The sequence below is a fragment of the Aspergillus udagawae genome (genome assembly GCF_001078395.1).
Source record: "Aspergillus udagawae IFM 46973 DNA, scaffold_2, whole genome shotgun sequence".
Taxonomy (NCBI): domain Eukaryota; kingdom Fungi; phylum Ascomycota; class Eurotiomycetes; order Eurotiales; family Aspergillaceae; genus Aspergillus; species Aspergillus udagawae.
In genome coordinates this window covers 941,669-957,045 of record NW_025091265.1, presented here as the reverse complement: position 1 = coordinate 957,045, position 15,377 = coordinate 941,669, and the positions used below count along the sequence as shown (strand labels likewise).

The following is a 15,377-nucleotide window of genomic DNA, read 5'->3' as shown; positions in this document are numbered from 1 at the left end:
AGGCGAATCCACATTTCTCCTCTTGAAACTGTCTAGAGCATGTCTATGAAGGATGATCATACTCATAGGAGACCAAGTGACCCACACCCTACGAGTCAGCAGGAGCTAGCGAGTCCACTTCTAAACCAACAATGCTCCCCCATTCGTCTGGACAATACTTCCAGACACAAATTGGTCCTTCATTAGATACAGGTATGCCTCCGCCACATCCTCCGGCCGACCAACAGTTCCTGTCGTTGACTGATTATTGAGCATCTTCAGAAATCCCTCAAGCTGCTCGCTTGGAAATCGTGAGAACAGCTCCGTATGCACGGCTCCAGGAGGCACCATGTTAACACGCAACGGCTTGAGGTCCAGCGCTAGACCCCTCACAAGACCCTCTACGCCCGCAGCCCACCCAGAAACTAAGCTCCATCTAGGAGCAGGCTTGTGGGCACGCAGGCCGCCTGTCAACGTGAAGGAGCTGGTCGTTGTCAGATCCATATACTGACGGATATACTTGGCGACCATCAGGGGCGCGACAAAGCGCACGACTCCGCTTTTCTGAATCAGATCGGGAGTCAGGTCAACGAGCTCAGGGAAGTCTAGCGCATCACCTGCTGTGAACACAACATGATTGATCTTGCTGGCGCCGTTACTACTGGCGGCTTGGAAGAGATTTGCAAGATTGGCGTCGAGATTCTCCGTGTCGGAAAGGTCACAAGTTTGCGTGGTTATGGGCCGTTGTGCTACTTGAGATGGGTACGCTTCACGTAGTCGGGCGACTGCTTTCTCGAGCTTGGCGGTATTCGAGCTCGAGAGGATAAGGTGGGCACCGTTCTCGATAGCGGCTTCCGCAACGCAGAAACCAATCCCGGATGTTCCACCGAAGATTAGAACACGCTGGTTGACTAACTTGGAGCTGTATTTGGTAGCGGATGTCATGGCGAATTAATTTCGATGTTGTTTCAGATGGAGGACACAAAAATAAGAGCGTATCTGTCTCGAGATGATTCTCTCATTCTGCAAATCCGCTATCTGTAATGCCAGCAGTGCCGGCCGTTTTCATTTGGATCCGATATGTTGTACTAGCTTAACTCCGCGCAAAGTCCACACCCTAAGTAATGTACAGCTGTATAGCGAGTGCCAGAACAAGAGTTCTGTCCGTCTGTGGCGTATAGTGGAGATCGGAGTGGAGAAAGGAAATTGCAATAAGCACTTCCTTGCGACAGGTTTTTCCACAGCCAACGATAGTTCTTAAGTATGAGTATGGAGTTTGGTTCATTGGAGATTTCAGCTAATTAGAAGCTCAGAACCTTGAAATCCGGAAGACAGACGCCAGATAAGTGGCGCATAATAAGACATTGGATCAAAGAGCATAATCCACGGCCGTATCAGCGCCAAACAAAGGGATTTGTGACTCACACTTGCCAGCAGCAACTAGTATTATCAGCTACCGCCACTATTTCCATGTATAGGATGCAGACATAAGCCCTGATTTAATATCACCCACGACCTCCAGATCGTATCCTGTATTAGTACTAGTCGACAAAATTGAAGAGCTCTTTGGGATTGATCTTGCATGAGCAGAAAATGCGGCATTTATTGGCCGAAGCCGACCCGTTTGCAGAAAGCAGGATACGCATTCCACTTGAGTAGCCTCTCATAGATTGGCAGCCATAGACTCTTTTCACTTGCACATCAAGCAGCCGGCTGCGCGTCCATTCCGAATCATTAGAAGTAGCCACATTGCTATATAGACATATGTTAAAAAAATTCATGTTGATTGTCGTAGTCTTATTAAGCATCCCTAAATGATAATGCACGGATTTCATTATGTTTCTACGCAGTTCGGTGTCCCGCCATAATAACATTACTTACTCAACATAGCAGAGTACATGAGAGGAGAGAGAAATTTAAAAGAGAAACCATTGGAACCAGATAACAGAACATCAATCTAATCAAGAGATCAATACTTCCTGTTTGAAATAGGTCCCTCTGTCCTCTCAAGGTACTCGACCAAATCTTCGATCGTGCACACGTTGATTCCCCATGCCTTGCCGAACTTCAAGCACCCATCGCGTCTCATCATACCATTATTACCCCTGACTTCAGGAATTCCCTCGGTGAGCTCACCATCCTCTACCAACTCCCCAATCACACCGACAGGCGATTTACCTGCCAGGCGGCAAAAGTCCACCGTCGCCTCTGTGTGTCCCTTTCTCTCACGGACTCCGCCGCTCTTCGCCTCGATTGGGATAATGTGGCCCGGTCGCCGGAAGTGCTCAGATTTGGCGGTCAGAGAGGCAAGTGTGCGGCATGTCAGGGAGCGGTCTTGTGCGGAGATCCCTGTCGTGACAGATGGATCGCTGGAGTCGATGGAGATGGTGTATGCTGTTCCCCTGGGGTCTGTGCTCTCAACCACCATCTGTGGCAGGGAGAGGCGGCGGGCGATTTCAGAGCTAATCGGTGCACAGATCAGACCACTGTAGGTCCGGAAAGAGGAAATGTTAGATCGCATCGAGAAGCGCGCTGAGTGCCCGGGTTTGTGTGCAGAGGAGGGCATACTAACCTCGTATAGCGGACTAGGAACGCCATCTGGGCATCTGTGATTGACTCCGCGGCAATGATAAGATCGCCTTCATTCTCACGATCTTGGGAGTCAAGGACGATTATGAATTCTCCGTTCTCTGCGTTGAGCATGGACTGTTAGCGTCTCCGTGTCCTAATCCTCAGCGCTTGCGGAGGACCTCAGAAGAGGCTAACTCACTAAAGGCCTTGATCGAGTCTTCTATGGAATCGAACTGGGGAAGGGATCCCGACGGCGACGGCATTTTGGAGCTATGTAATTTGAAATCGAGGCAATGATAGAGAAAGCAGTGCGAATAATTATTACCCTCAGCAAGTCCAACGCGGCGCAGCTTATATGAGACCGAATCTCCGAATCGGCTTTAGATGGGTTGGGGCTTTAATGGAACAAATTTCGGAGAGTCCAAAGACCTGTGCCGAATGAGCTCATGCTAAAGTAGCGTGTTGTGTGACTGGAATTGTGGAGAAGTTCGGACCCGACGTGGATGGTTTAATAATAGTCACATGCAGATGGACGCTGTAGACAATTGAAGCCTCAATTATACGATCCCAGAAGAATAATAGACAGAGTTCACGTGTCTGGGTGGCTGTCGGCCGCATCGGAGAGCTCGTGTGTCGCGGTGGCCGGTGGAGCTGGAAGGAAGTGGACGATGCTTTTTTTAGACTTCAGGACAACATTACCATGGTATTTGCTAATGATTTGACGGGGAGACCTTCTGCGCTACTCGTCTAAGCTCCATTTACATGTGCATTTGCATGAGGACCGCTTAAATGAATTATTTGTTTTTGTCATTGGCTCGTGGAGTGATCTGTCAAGAGACACGGTTCCTCTTTATCAACATTTATCGCCTTTCACTTTCTTTTATCCGTTCCCAATCTGAACAGGGATGGCGACTGCTAATAATGAAGGCCCTACAAGAGGGAAGTAGAGGATGGTGAGCTTGATTGAGATGAGCAGTGTGATGCTAGTTAGCTGTGATGAGAAACTGCTGCGACTGGCTAATGATGAATCCTGTGCCTTCACCAGCTGTCTGCGAAGCTGGCATCTGGAGTACATGATGCCTTGTAGCTAACAGATAGAAGATGAATATTTTTGGCTTTCAATACAGAAAGAGAGGATATGCAAGCATCTCTACAACGCCGGCTAGGCAATGAATGAGGTAATGCGTTTACTGCTGATCTGACAAATGGATCAGTTTGTGGACAGTAGCTCGCTCAAGTCTATAGGGATGAGGGATGAAAGGAATCCGCTCTGAGTGAAGCCAAATTTCCAGCTACGTCACGTTCTAGGGCAAATCTGACATTGCAACACCAGAAATCTTCATGATTATTCCGAACCCCCGAAATGATGATCAGAACTTTGTTGTACTGGACATTCGTGAGGTCATGTCTAGCGTGGATACGAGGTTTGAGTCATTCTTTGATACGAACTGAAGCGACTTATTCCGACTGACATCGTGGGTCATGTCCAGCGTGGATACGAGGTTTGTCATTCTTTGATACGAACTGAAGCGAGTGGGAATCAAACTCCGTTTCATATGCAGCTGCCCAGTACTGGAATGAAACAACAGGAGACTCAAGTGAAATAAGAAAGGAGTACTATTCTGAGGCTGGAGGATGAAGGGTGGCCTCGCAGATAACGTGGTACCTTTTCCGCGATAGTGCATCTTTAGGCGGCACCAACAGCAGCAGAAACATTGAACAACCGCTCGTGCTTCATGAGTAAACTCAGAACGGCAACGAGGGCTCCTGACGCGATGACAAGGGCGTATGACTTGCTGATCCCGGAGACGATGGCTTCTAAGACGCGGGTTCGGACATCCGAGCTTAATCTGTCCAGGAGATCACTGGTACCTTGGATGGCTGCCTCAATCTCTTCGCGAGGGACGTTTGGCAGGATGCGAGGGATACTGGACAGGTATTCGTTCAGGAAGATTGTGTTGGCAATTGCCATGACGATGGTGATGCCGGCGAACTGGGCCAGGGTGATGAAACCCACGGCTGCAGGGACGTATTTGGGCTCCACGACTGCCTGGGCGACAGCGAAGGATGCTTGGATCCAGAGACCTACACCGAGACCAAGAATCACTGTGTATCCATAAATGCGGCTGGTTGACGTGTTCAGGTCGACAGTGTACATCAAGGCACCACCAGTTAGGGCGAGGAGACCACCTGCTGTGTACCATGGCATGTAGTAGCCAAACTTGGAGAGGAATGCTCCGTTAGTTAGGATGGTGGCGACCATCAGGATGATGAATGGCAGTAGTCGGACGCCTGCATCAAGGGCAGCGTCCCCCCGGGTAAACTGGAAGTAAAGTGGAATCATGTAGATTGGAACGAAAGCAGAGGCACCAGCAGCAGCAGTGGAGGCAAAGAGGATGAGCACGGTGCGAGAGCCGAAAAACTCTACGGGTATGATGCGGCGCTCGATTGTGGTGAAGACCAGAAAGACCTGCTGGGAACCCAGGACAATGAGCAGCACGCCAGATGCCACAAAGAGACCGATGACCTGCCCCGAGTTCCAGGGGTAGACGACTCCCCCCCATGAGATGGCGAGGATGAAGGTTGTCAAAGCTGCCATCTGCAGTGCCGCTCCAACAATGTCCACCTCGCGAGAACGCTCCCTCAGTGCGACCCCGGGTCGCGGATCCTTGCTCGGCAGCAGAAAGAGATAGACCGGAGCACAGAGGGCGCCAATAAGCAGGTTGATGTAGAAGGCCCAGCGCCAGCCCACGGAAGACTCACTGAATCCTCCTCCAACGACAGGACCGAGAACAATTCCAATCCCCCAGGTCAGACCAGTTCCACCCACGTACAGCGGGCGCTCTGGCAGCGAGGTCGTCATAGCAATGAGCGTCATGACACCAACATACAGGCCTGCGCCTGCTACTCCGCATAAGGCACGTCCGACAATCATCACGTTCATGCTCGGCGCCGCTCCACAGACGGCGGATCCAATCTCGAAAACGGCGACGTTCAGAATGTACGTCCACTTCGCGTTGAATTGGCTGTAGACCTTCCCCCAGATCAGGTTCGTAGCGGTGGCGCCCAGAAGGAAGGCCACGCTCAGCCAGGTCAGTTTCTCGAGCTCGCCGAGATCTCCGATAATGACGGGCTGGATGTCCGCAACCACGGTATTATCGAGGGCGTAGAAGAAAATTGAGGACAAGATAGACGCCATCACAAGCCACCACTTCCATCCACTAATATCGCGGGGAGGAGCCTCCGGCTCATCCCCCGGGGCTTCCTGCCTCTCGTTGTCAGGGGTGGTGTAGGCCGTGGACGAGCAAGAGCTCTCAGCTACCACGTTGGGCGCCTTCTCATCGGGGACAGCTGCTGACATTGGAGATACGCGTAGTAATGAGGCCCAGGATTAGTGTCGACGAGAATAAGTGGTTAATGTATAGAGGGCTCGCGAATCTGGAACTTTATCAGACAACAGTCCCATGATCGACGCCGCATACGCCCCCAATATTTGTCAGTGTTGGTAATCAACATTCTTGAGCAGGGAGACTGATTTCTAATCGAACATTTCTTTCCTTGCTTGCTCTCAAAGTCCGTATGGTGCATGTTCGGAATTCACATTTCCCTTTCTGGCTCAGGGCTTCGGAAAATTCCTTCCCTTTTGGGAAATAGATCCCCCCACAGGGTTGGACGACGACCTACTTCGAAGTATCCCAAAACCCTGAATCAGCTACGCCAAAGCACAGGGAAGCAATGAGAGGGTGATGGGAAACGTGGACGGTTCCCAGTGACTTGATGGTTTGACTCACTGTGACTTCTCCAGCTTGCCATTTCCCTGTATCGGCCTCTTCCGATTCCTCGACTTTCCTGCCTATCTTCAACCAGTGTACCCAGAAGTTCTCTCGCGCATTCGCGCCGGTGAAACGTTCTTGGATCTCGGCTGCTGCTTTGGTCAGGATATTCGCAAACTCGCGCACCACGGTGCTCCAGCTGAAAACCTCATCGGTGTCGACACTGAGCCGCGCTTCCTAGATCTCGGCTACCAGCTGTTTAAAGACAAACACCGACTGAAGGCCCATTTTCTGACAGGGGATGTCCTGGATGAGGAATTTTTAGAGGACTGGCGCGGCAAGATCGATATCATCTTCCTCGGTTCATTTCTGCATCTGTTCAACATAGAGCAGCAGAAGGCAATCGTACTGCAGCTGAGTCGGTTATTGCGCGGGAGAGGTTCGCTGGTCTTTGGACGCCACCTCGCCACAACAGGAAAAGGAGGTACTCTCTGCGAGAATGCGTGCGGGTGGTCGCTGTACCATCATAGCCAGGAAACGATTCGTCATCTCTGGGAGGCAGATCCAAATGGGAAATGGGAGGTCACTTCTGACTTGATCCCGTATGCGTCTGAGTCGTGTGATAACGGTGTGAAATGGCAGGGAGGTGATGAGATTAAACAGCAACGGTTTGTTGCGCGAAGGACATAGCTTACTTGCATTGGCCTTATACATGGTAGCTAGCACCGTATGAACATAAACCAGATAGGGAAACGAATATCCCGAGCAATGAATATACGTATATATATATATGCAAGAGAATGGTTCGGAGTCATCTGGCATAGTACCCGTGAAGGGTTTCCATCATGGCGGAATTCGCACAATACTCGAAAGTAAGCCCACAATGGACAAAGGTTGCTACCCTTACATTCCACCATTCTTGAAGAGTCAATGGCCAGCTCGTCGCCTCCCAACCTCAGCTCATTAATCTCGACCGCGTCGGCCTCGTGGAACGAAAGCGCATTTTCAGCGAAATAGAAGCCCAAATCCCCCTACGGCAAGTACCAGACGATATCAGCGAACAGTCGGTCACTGTCACCGATTTTACGGTCCCAGCCCGAGATGGCTATGCAATACCGGTTCGGAGCTACGTTGCTACGAGGGCACCTCCGAACGAGCGTGGACGTCCAATGCTCATCTATCTCCATGCTGGCGGGTTTCCGTTCGGTGGCCTCGAGAGCGGCGATTTAAATTGCCGTGTGCTGGCAGTTAGGCTCAATATCAGTGTTCTTAATGTGGGATACCGACTTGCACCCAAATGGCCGTTTCCGCATGGCTTGAATGATAGCTATGATGCCACAGAGTGGGTTAGTTCTTCTATCCTCAAGCACTGTACAGGAAAGAAATATCCGCTGCCTACAGGATTGAAAGGCCGCCATCAATGGAGAAGCCCATCTCAGCGCGTCCCCTGCAAGAGCAGGGTTCCTCATCGGAGGCAACTAATCCGGCGCCAATTTCGCCGGAGTAATCGCTTACAGTGCGCGCGACGCCGGGCTCTCTCCGCCAATCACAGGCCTCTTCATCTCCATTCCGGTTTGCTTGATGCCGCAAGCATACCCACTTGCTCCGGCGGAATGGACAGAGAAGCATCTCCTCAGCCTCGAGCAAAACGCCGACAACCCCTTGCTAACCCGCAAATCTCTTACCGATATCCAAGACCTATATGGTTGTCCGCCGGAGGATCCGAGGATCTCGTTTCTGCTGAACAAAGACCACTCCAAACTCCCGGGGCGAGCGTATTTCCAGATCTGCGGACGCGACCCGCTTCGCGATGAAGCGTTTCTCTGGCAGAGGTTGCTGGAGCGGCATTCGGGGACGAAGAGTAAGATTCATCTTTACTCGGGGCAGCCGCATGGGTTCTGGAGGTTTCTGCAGATGGAGGTGAGCCAGGGGTGGTTGGATGATGTTGTTGACGGGATTGGGTTCTTGTGCGCGGAGGAGGAGCGGGCGCAGCAGACGGAATTGGATGTCAAAGTATAGTGTAGTTACTACAATATTCAAGACTCAATATAGATATACACCGAAAGCCGGGGTTTCCTTGGGTTCGTTCTATCTCGTGTCAGTTTTGATGACGTGTCTCAATTCTAGACGCGAAATCTAACCAACCCTTCATAATATGTCCCCATTCGTCAGAAAAAATTTCCAGAAACGCATAGTGGGTTCGAGATAGACCCAGAAGGATCCAGGACTTAAGGCATTGGTACTCCCTCCCGCAAGGAGCAACTAGTGTTGAATACCAGCACCCGGGAGCAACATCAGGTTTTTCAGCTTCTTCTCCAAGCGGGCAGCCTTGGGCTGGCTGATATGGGAGCTGCCGGGCACATATAAGAAACAGGCTGGACACAGTCATTGTTCAGGCGCTAACATCTACATCTGTTCTCTAATTATTGACCACAGACTCTCATCACTGCATACCTAGCAGCGGCCGTCGATTTTCAGATAGATACACTTGTATTTGGTCTGCACACAGGTAGAGCAGATATGGCCCTATGAGACTCTGGAAGTGCCCTGGTCATTGTCTGTGGCGGGGAAGTACGCAATGATAATGTGGACGAGTGAGCCTGAAGAAGCAGCATGGGTAGCAAGCAGTATTCTAACATAAAATGCACCAAATCATAAAAGTAGATAGTTACCCTATGCAAAATAGGAAACCCTACAACTCCGATACGCAACTGTTCTTGTCACAATCCCACGACCTTATGCACTTATGCACTTATGCACTTATGCGTGTTATGCACGTACACATGATGCATAGCCGGCTGGCTTTGAGATCTATTATAGTCTAATTCGTTCCCCCATCCGATGCTGGTTTCTCAAGTGAGTCGGCGATCGATCGCAGCGTATGCTCGAAGCTCTTAACAACCTCCTGCATGTAGTCTATATTGATCTGCGTGAGGCGGTCACGCGTGGCTGGCTGCGACTCCACCAGGCTCTGACCTCGATTGCGCAAGAGCGACAATAAACAGTTGGCCTGGGCTACCAGATCCATGACGAGCATATGCCGCAGCTTGATTCCGTTGGCGATCGGGACCTCATATTGGCCAACACAAACCTTGATAGCACTAGCCGCCAGGCCTGCACTGGCGATGTGCTCGAAGCATGTCCCCGTTTGTTGAAGGACTGCCACAATACAGACGAGGTCTGCGTAGCTGAGTTGGCAGCTCGCACACTTGATGAGATCCCGACACGCCCAGAGAACGTTGCCCGTCACCTTGAAGATTCGGTCGAGATGAGGCTGTGGCTTGGCTCGCATCGCGTTGTTGACCTCGGGAACCTGACGCATGAGATCCGTGCGGCATTGGCAGCTTCCCTGTGAGGGCAGCGGGCTCTGTAGTGGCACGGAGGCGGCCGGAATTGATGCTGGCGTGATAGTGGGGCTACCATTCTGGATTGGCGATGGAGACGTCTGTGCCGCCAGTGGTTGGAAGACATGCATATCCTCTGTTGATAGACTATTTGGGGAGGCAATAGCCTATTTCCAATGTTAGCGTATCGGAATTCTCTCGGAAAGAGTGAGCTGCCGGAGCGTCGTATCCCCGGGGGGTTACTGTACATTATGGGACAGATCTTGGAAGGACCAGTCAAAGAGATAATTGGACATATCATTTGGCCACTCAACCATGGTATCGAGGTCTTGCTCGCGGACCCCCTCGCTGAGACGCAGGGGATCTGCAGTATCCATTCCCCAGTCCATGGACATCGGAACCGCTGACGGCTTGGCTATAGACAGCGAGGTATTACCGCTGGCGGGCGACTGGCTGTTGGATGTCGTCGAGCTATCGACGTTCTTGGGATGCCCAGAAGAGTCAGTAGATCGAGGACTCGAGGAGCTGGTGGAGGAGGGTGCGGTGTATCTGCAGGGGATTCCCCGACTAGTGCATCGATCACAGGTGCTCTGATTCCCTGTACACTTGACCTTCGCTGTGCGACATGATTCACAGGCGGTGATTGGTCGGCGAACCACTGGCCGTACACCATCAGCCGTAGGGCATTGCCAACTCTGGATAAAGTTGTGAGGGATGTTCTCGTTGCGGCGGAGCTTGCGGCGCTGTGGAGTGGTCATGGTTATGCCGTCGCGGATGACGCTAAAAGCCTGCCGCAGATGACATATATCTGTATACGCTCAGCAGAAGCGCGTGGAAGCATTCTCTGGTATAAATATAGGACTGACTATGGGCGGGACCCCAACTCACGCAATCCCATCTCGGCCTAATCCAAGGCTAAAGTGCCACAATTTCCTCTATTCCTAATTCTGCTCCCCCGCAAGGCTAAGCCCCTAAAAGCCCAATAAGCAACCGCTGGATCTGGCAAATAGAATTCAATCATCTGAGCCATAGTTATGCCACGGTATGCTTAATAGGTCGGAATACCAAGATACGCAGTAGTGTCTAGTCTGGACCCTCTCAAACAAGTGATGATTAAATACATTGTTGAATCATGCCATTGTCTTTGTATTCACAAGCTTGATCTCCATGTGGAGGATATCTTCTGTCTTCCGTACCGTCCAATAATATCACTTGGGTTTTCGCCCTCCCAGATACCTAAACTAAGCAGGCGCTTAGAGAAATTTGCGGCACTTCTTGCTTTGAGAATGATGCTAACTGTTCTGGTCTAGCTGTTCCATCTTCTTCCTATTTAAGGAATCCAACGGCTCTGTTAGATAACGGGCTACGCCACCTCAGTGGAATGAGAAATGTATGGAAAGTTATTAGGGGTGCTTTCAGTCAAGCCATAAGTTAGTGACCCTTCTGCTATTAGAAGCCTTATCATTATCTGCGCCCTCTCCTTTAATCTATGCTTGCTGAGCCCCACATAACACCCCGTTTCTGTGCTTTGGGGCAGTTCATAGCGCCTTCTCATGGCAAAAGTAGCCTTTTCTACACAATGACAGCTTGAACAGGCATACTGGACGGAAGTGTGTACCGGACCCGGCAGTCTGGTTCAGTACCGTCCTTGTGTCTTTTTTGTTGGCAGAAATTTGGAATTGGATGGGACAAAACCTCTATCAGGGTATCAGCCGGACTGATGCACTGATTTTAGGCATCACAGTGGTTTGCAAGAGACATAACAAGCGGGAGTATCAATCGTCCACCAGGTAGAGAAGGAGTGTTCTTGGGTCCTGGACAGACAGAGAGATATTCAAGGCAACAGTCAGCAAATTGTTATTTTCGGTCCAGGTTGGCACCAGGTATATGTGGACAGCACACAGAGGAGGAGTCTGGAGACTGCGGCGCAGTCAACTTGCTGGAGAAAAGGTCAACCACGGTGGAGGACACCGTGGAGGTAGGGCGATGGTCACCTTGGCATGGCGCTTGGCCGCATTTTGAGCAGGGGTTGCAAATGAAAACAGCAGCAGACCTCTTTATAGGACGAGGATAGTGGATAGCTGTTCTCCAGTGATGGAACCTGGTAATCAGGCCGCGACGGTATTGAGTGCAGCACTGGGTGGTGTCATGGTGGGATAAAATCGCGCATACCAGGGTCTGAGTGGAGAGACAAGGTAAGAGATGGAGGAGAGGCTAATGAGGACATTGTTTCCTCGACCAGGGTGCGTCGAAGTTTGTGCCAGTTAGAACACGCGAGAGATATTAGAAAATGCCTGAACCAACGGTGTCTTCTAATTTCCCGTTTTTTGGGGCGGGTGGGGAAAGAAGGATAAGCACCGGTCGATCGGCGCGATTGAGACCTAGACTCATGGTCGAGAGCCAAACAGAAGCTGCCTCCACGCGCCACATGCGTCGCAGCAAGAGCAGTTGTACGCCCTTCCCTTCTTCCTTCTTTCCCGTCTTTTACTCTATCCTACCTTGCTACGCGATAGTGGGGGTTGTTGTGAGTGCACTAATGCTAATTGTGTGGTTGTAATTGTGTAGGGTCGCCCTCCTAAAAAACCTTATCCCCGGAATCGACAGTGTGAATTATAATTACGATACCAGGGAGCCGTACGAGCAGTACTACAGGGGCGTCGCACTTTTCGAGTACGATCGGAATGCGGATGATTCAGGGAACGCCGACTGGAGACTTTGGTACGAGGATGGGGAGAAGTCCTGGGCAGGATCCGCCCGGCACAGCTAGCTGGCTAGCTGCCTAAGAAACCCCGCCTACGCTGGTGGATACTGGAATTCTTTGAGGTCTGATTTCAGCGTGGAGATCTTGCGGGTTGGAGAAGCTGCTTGCTTGCTTGCTTGTTCGTTTAGATACGCTTACTATTCAGTATAGTATGCTATGGAGAAGAACAAGATACATACAGACATCTAGAAGGATACCTCAAACACTGTTCAGTCAATGTGTCGTTATGTACAGTTATGGAGGCCCGTATTTCATCCGCTGATCCTGCAACCATTGCTGAACAAAAGGAGAGCCAACAGGAGCCGAGTTAGTTGGTCCATGATACTCAATCGGCGTTTTGATGTCCTCCTTGCCCTGCCTTGACAATGTATTGCCTCCATGTGCGGGATTCCAATGATTAATGGGGTATCTCAGTTTGCCAACGCCCGTGAAAAAGACCAGGTCTCTTCCGACTCTAAGGGTGTCAAGGTATAGATACTGCAGGTTCGGAAAGGGGGCAGCATCAGCGGCATCGGCACCCGCACTGGTACTGATACTGGTACTGGTAGCAGTAAGAAGCTCGAAGATAGACCCGAATGTCCCAGAGGTCATGGTGATGGTTTCCATCTCGAAGCGGCGGAGAGAGGAAGAGAGACGTCTGAGAAAAGCAAGCAGGTCGTCCTCCGTGAGAGAGAGACCGCGAAGACCGCAGCCTTCTAACTGAGGCAGGGTGTCTAGGGCGGCTACGCGCCCGAAGAGCCGCTCATTCGGAATGTTCGCGAACGGATGCCCCAGTTCTACTCGACAGTGGTGGATGTCCAGGTGTTTAAGGTTTCTACAGGCTTGGATAAGGCTTGCCAGGCCCGTAAAGTTGCGTTCATCGTTTGCCTTCATCATGGCTTCTTCCCGGGCCTGGTCCTCATCCTCCGAGGTGACTTCGTACTCCGAGTCGTCGTTGAGAAGATCATCTAGTGTTACGTGCAAAATGGGCTCTGAAACACTGATCGACAAGGACTCCAGGGAGCGGAGCGGCATAATGAGTCCTTCGGCGGCATAGTCGATGCTGCTGAGCTCGTTACCGGCAATGCTGCAGCGCTGCAGGCCGGCCCTGTTGAAGATATTCAAGCTGTCAATTTCAAGGTTACTGTCCATCAATGCCGAGAAAACAATTCGGTGTGTCTCCGCAGCCATCTGCCAGATAGGTCTCCAAGGTCCACCAGCAGGAGGAGCGAGTTCGTCTTTCGCATTTGAAAGATAAACTATGACTTCAAGAGACAAGGAGCGAAGCTTTCCGGTAGAGTTATTTGCCACTATATTCTTGAAAACGTTGCCTAGGATATGAACGAGCTCTCCTGACTCTAGTAGTCGCTCGTAATCTCGCTGTCGCTGCTGGAGGGTTTCAAGGTCTGTCTTTTTCGGATCGTCTGAATTTACCCACACAGCTTCTTCGAGTCTCTCAGTGTTGTTCACAACTCCCACGAGCGTGAGATCGTTTATTTCGCATCCGAGCCAGCCGCGCTGCGTTACAATCGCGAGATTTTCGAGCTCAGGGCCGGTGAATTTGACGCGCTTGGACCAGAAGCAGGACCGGAAGTGGCCCTGTGTCGCTTTTGATCGAAGGCATCTGCTCGTCAGGCGGAGGTTGCCCACATCTGTCAAATCTAGCACTCTGACAATGCTTCCGATGATCTCCGGAGGACAGCTCTCCAAGCCAACCGTCATTATGACTATTGAACTGTTAACTGGTGGGATGTAAGCACACGGGACGGAGATACTTATTTCTCGGCTGAGCGGGGTTGAAGCCAGGATACACGTGAGTGACGTGACTAAATACTACTCCAGCTAGACCTCGCCAAATCGCGGGCTGGGTTTTGTTTGGAAGCATCTGTATTCCGATCTTAGGGAACGGAGCATAGATTACACAGTATTGTGGAATGCCGGCAAGTGTATACAGAAGGCTGATAAGATGGCTCTACCACCATGATATCACTTGAATAAGCGACCACTAAATGCCTGAAATGGATAAATTACCATACTCTTTGCTAAATTTATATTAACTTTGCATCACTCTGGTAGATAAGCTAACCCTAGGACAATCCCCTAACTAGGTATGATCATCTAATCAATAAAACATCCCATAGTTGTCATGCCATGCGAAACTATTTACACTATTATATTAAGCAAGTCTCTAAGGGTGTATGCTTAACTCTAAGTATCCCTCTATACTAAGATGATAGAGAATTATTGCGTAAACTGCCCCATAATTAGTGGACTAGGAATGATTCACTCTTCCCTCTTTAGTCTATTGAAAACTTATTCTATAGAAGAACTAGGCACTAGTTGCTAAAACACCTGGCTGCTATGATGACTTGGAAAAGGCTGGTTTCCTTAGGAAGAAGTAGGGAGCTGCCTGGGGGCAGTTTCTATAGCTACTATATATATATCTTATAGGAGGCTATAATATATTCTATTACTTAGATAGCTAGAGAATGTTTAATTCTATCTAGATATATGCTATGTAGTGATGGCGCTGGCATTAACTATATATAGGTTAAAAGTCAAAACTAACACTTAAGTATGGTTATGAAGGAATGTTATGTACATCCTAGGTTATCCTATTGGAGTGATTGGGTGGGAAAAAAAACTGAATGAAAAGAGGACTGCCCCCATGGCAGGCAGGCAGGAAAGGGGCTCTGTGAATGGCATCACCAGGTCCTTCGGGCTACCTGGCTTAGGATTAGGAGGCAAACGAGTCCGGACAGAGCCATTGGCGACGGCCAGAAGGCCGAGGATGATGAAGGCGGAGGTGCGCATGGTCCACGCAAAGCCAGTCTCTGGCAGGGGCTTGTTGAACATGATGGGAAAGACAACTCCGCCTAGACCGGGCCCGCTGGACGACGATGCCGATGGCTAGTCTGGCATTTCGACTGAACCATGTGCTTGAGGCTCCGAGGGCTGTCTACGTTAGCG

At 50.5% G+C, this 15,377-nt stretch overlaps 6 protein-coding genes across 6 annotated transcripts; 1 reads left to right on the top strand and 5 right to left on the bottom strand.

The window, feature by feature from the left end:
* Nucleotides 1–120: 120 nt before the first annotated feature.
* On the bottom strand, nt 121–924 carry Aud_002662 (uncharacterized protein; the record flags this gene model as incomplete). Its single annotated transcript, XM_043287625.1, has 1 exon — nt 121–924. The coding sequence occupies one exon, from the start codon at nt 922–924 to the stop codon at nt 121–123; it is 804 nt and encodes a 267-aa protein (XP_043143560.1).
* A 1,024-nt stretch (nt 925–1,948) lies between these two features.
* On the bottom strand, nt 1,949–2,813 carry Aud_002661 (3,4-dihydroxy-2-butanone-4-phosphate synthase; the record flags this gene model as incomplete). Its single annotated transcript, XM_043287624.1, has 3 exons — nt 1,949–2,465; nt 2,552–2,669; nt 2,750–2,813. 3 exons carry the CDS (start codon nt 2,811–2,813, stop codon nt 1,949–1,951), a joined length of 699 nt encoding a protein of 232 aa, XP_043143559.1.
* A 1,424-nt stretch (nt 2,814–4,237) lies between these two features.
* Aud_002660 (MDR family MFS transporter) lies at nt 4,238–5,911 on the bottom strand (the record flags this gene model as incomplete). The annotated part of the gene is made up of 1 exon (XM_043287623.1): nt 4,238–5,911. The coding sequence occupies one exon, from the start codon at nt 5,909–5,911 to the stop codon at nt 4,238–4,240; it is 1,674 nt and encodes a 557-aa protein (XP_043143558.1).
* Nucleotides 5,912–6,285: 374 nt separating this feature from the next.
* On the top strand, nt 6,286–8,342 carry Aud_002659 (uncharacterized protein; the record flags this gene model as incomplete). Its single annotated transcript, XM_043287622.1, has 5 exons — nt 6,286–6,293; nt 6,356–6,991; nt 7,249–7,669; nt 7,734–7,783; nt 7,841–8,342. 5 exons carry the CDS (start codon nt 6,286–6,288, stop codon nt 8,340–8,342), a joined length of 1,617 nt encoding a protein of 538 aa, XP_043143557.1.
* An 802-nt stretch (nt 8,343–9,144) lies between these two features.
* Aud_002658 (Zn(II)2Cys6 transcription factor domain-containing protein) lies at nt 9,145–10,425 on the bottom strand (the record flags this gene model as incomplete). Its single annotated transcript, XM_043287621.1, has 2 exons — nt 9,145–9,834; nt 9,916–10,425. The coding sequence occupies 2 exons, from the start codon at nt 10,423–10,425 to the stop codon at nt 9,145–9,147; spliced, it is 1,200 nt and encodes a 399-aa protein (XP_043143556.1).
* A 2,237-nt stretch (nt 10,426–12,662) lies between these two features.
* On the bottom strand, nt 12,663–14,129 carry Aud_002657 (F-box domain protein; the record flags this gene model as incomplete). Its single annotated transcript, XM_043287620.1, has 1 exon — nt 12,663–14,129. One exon carries the CDS (start codon nt 14,127–14,129, stop codon nt 12,663–12,665), a length of 1,467 nt encoding a protein of 488 aa, XP_043143555.1.
* Between the last annotated feature and the right edge of the window lie 1,248 nt (nt 14,130–15,377).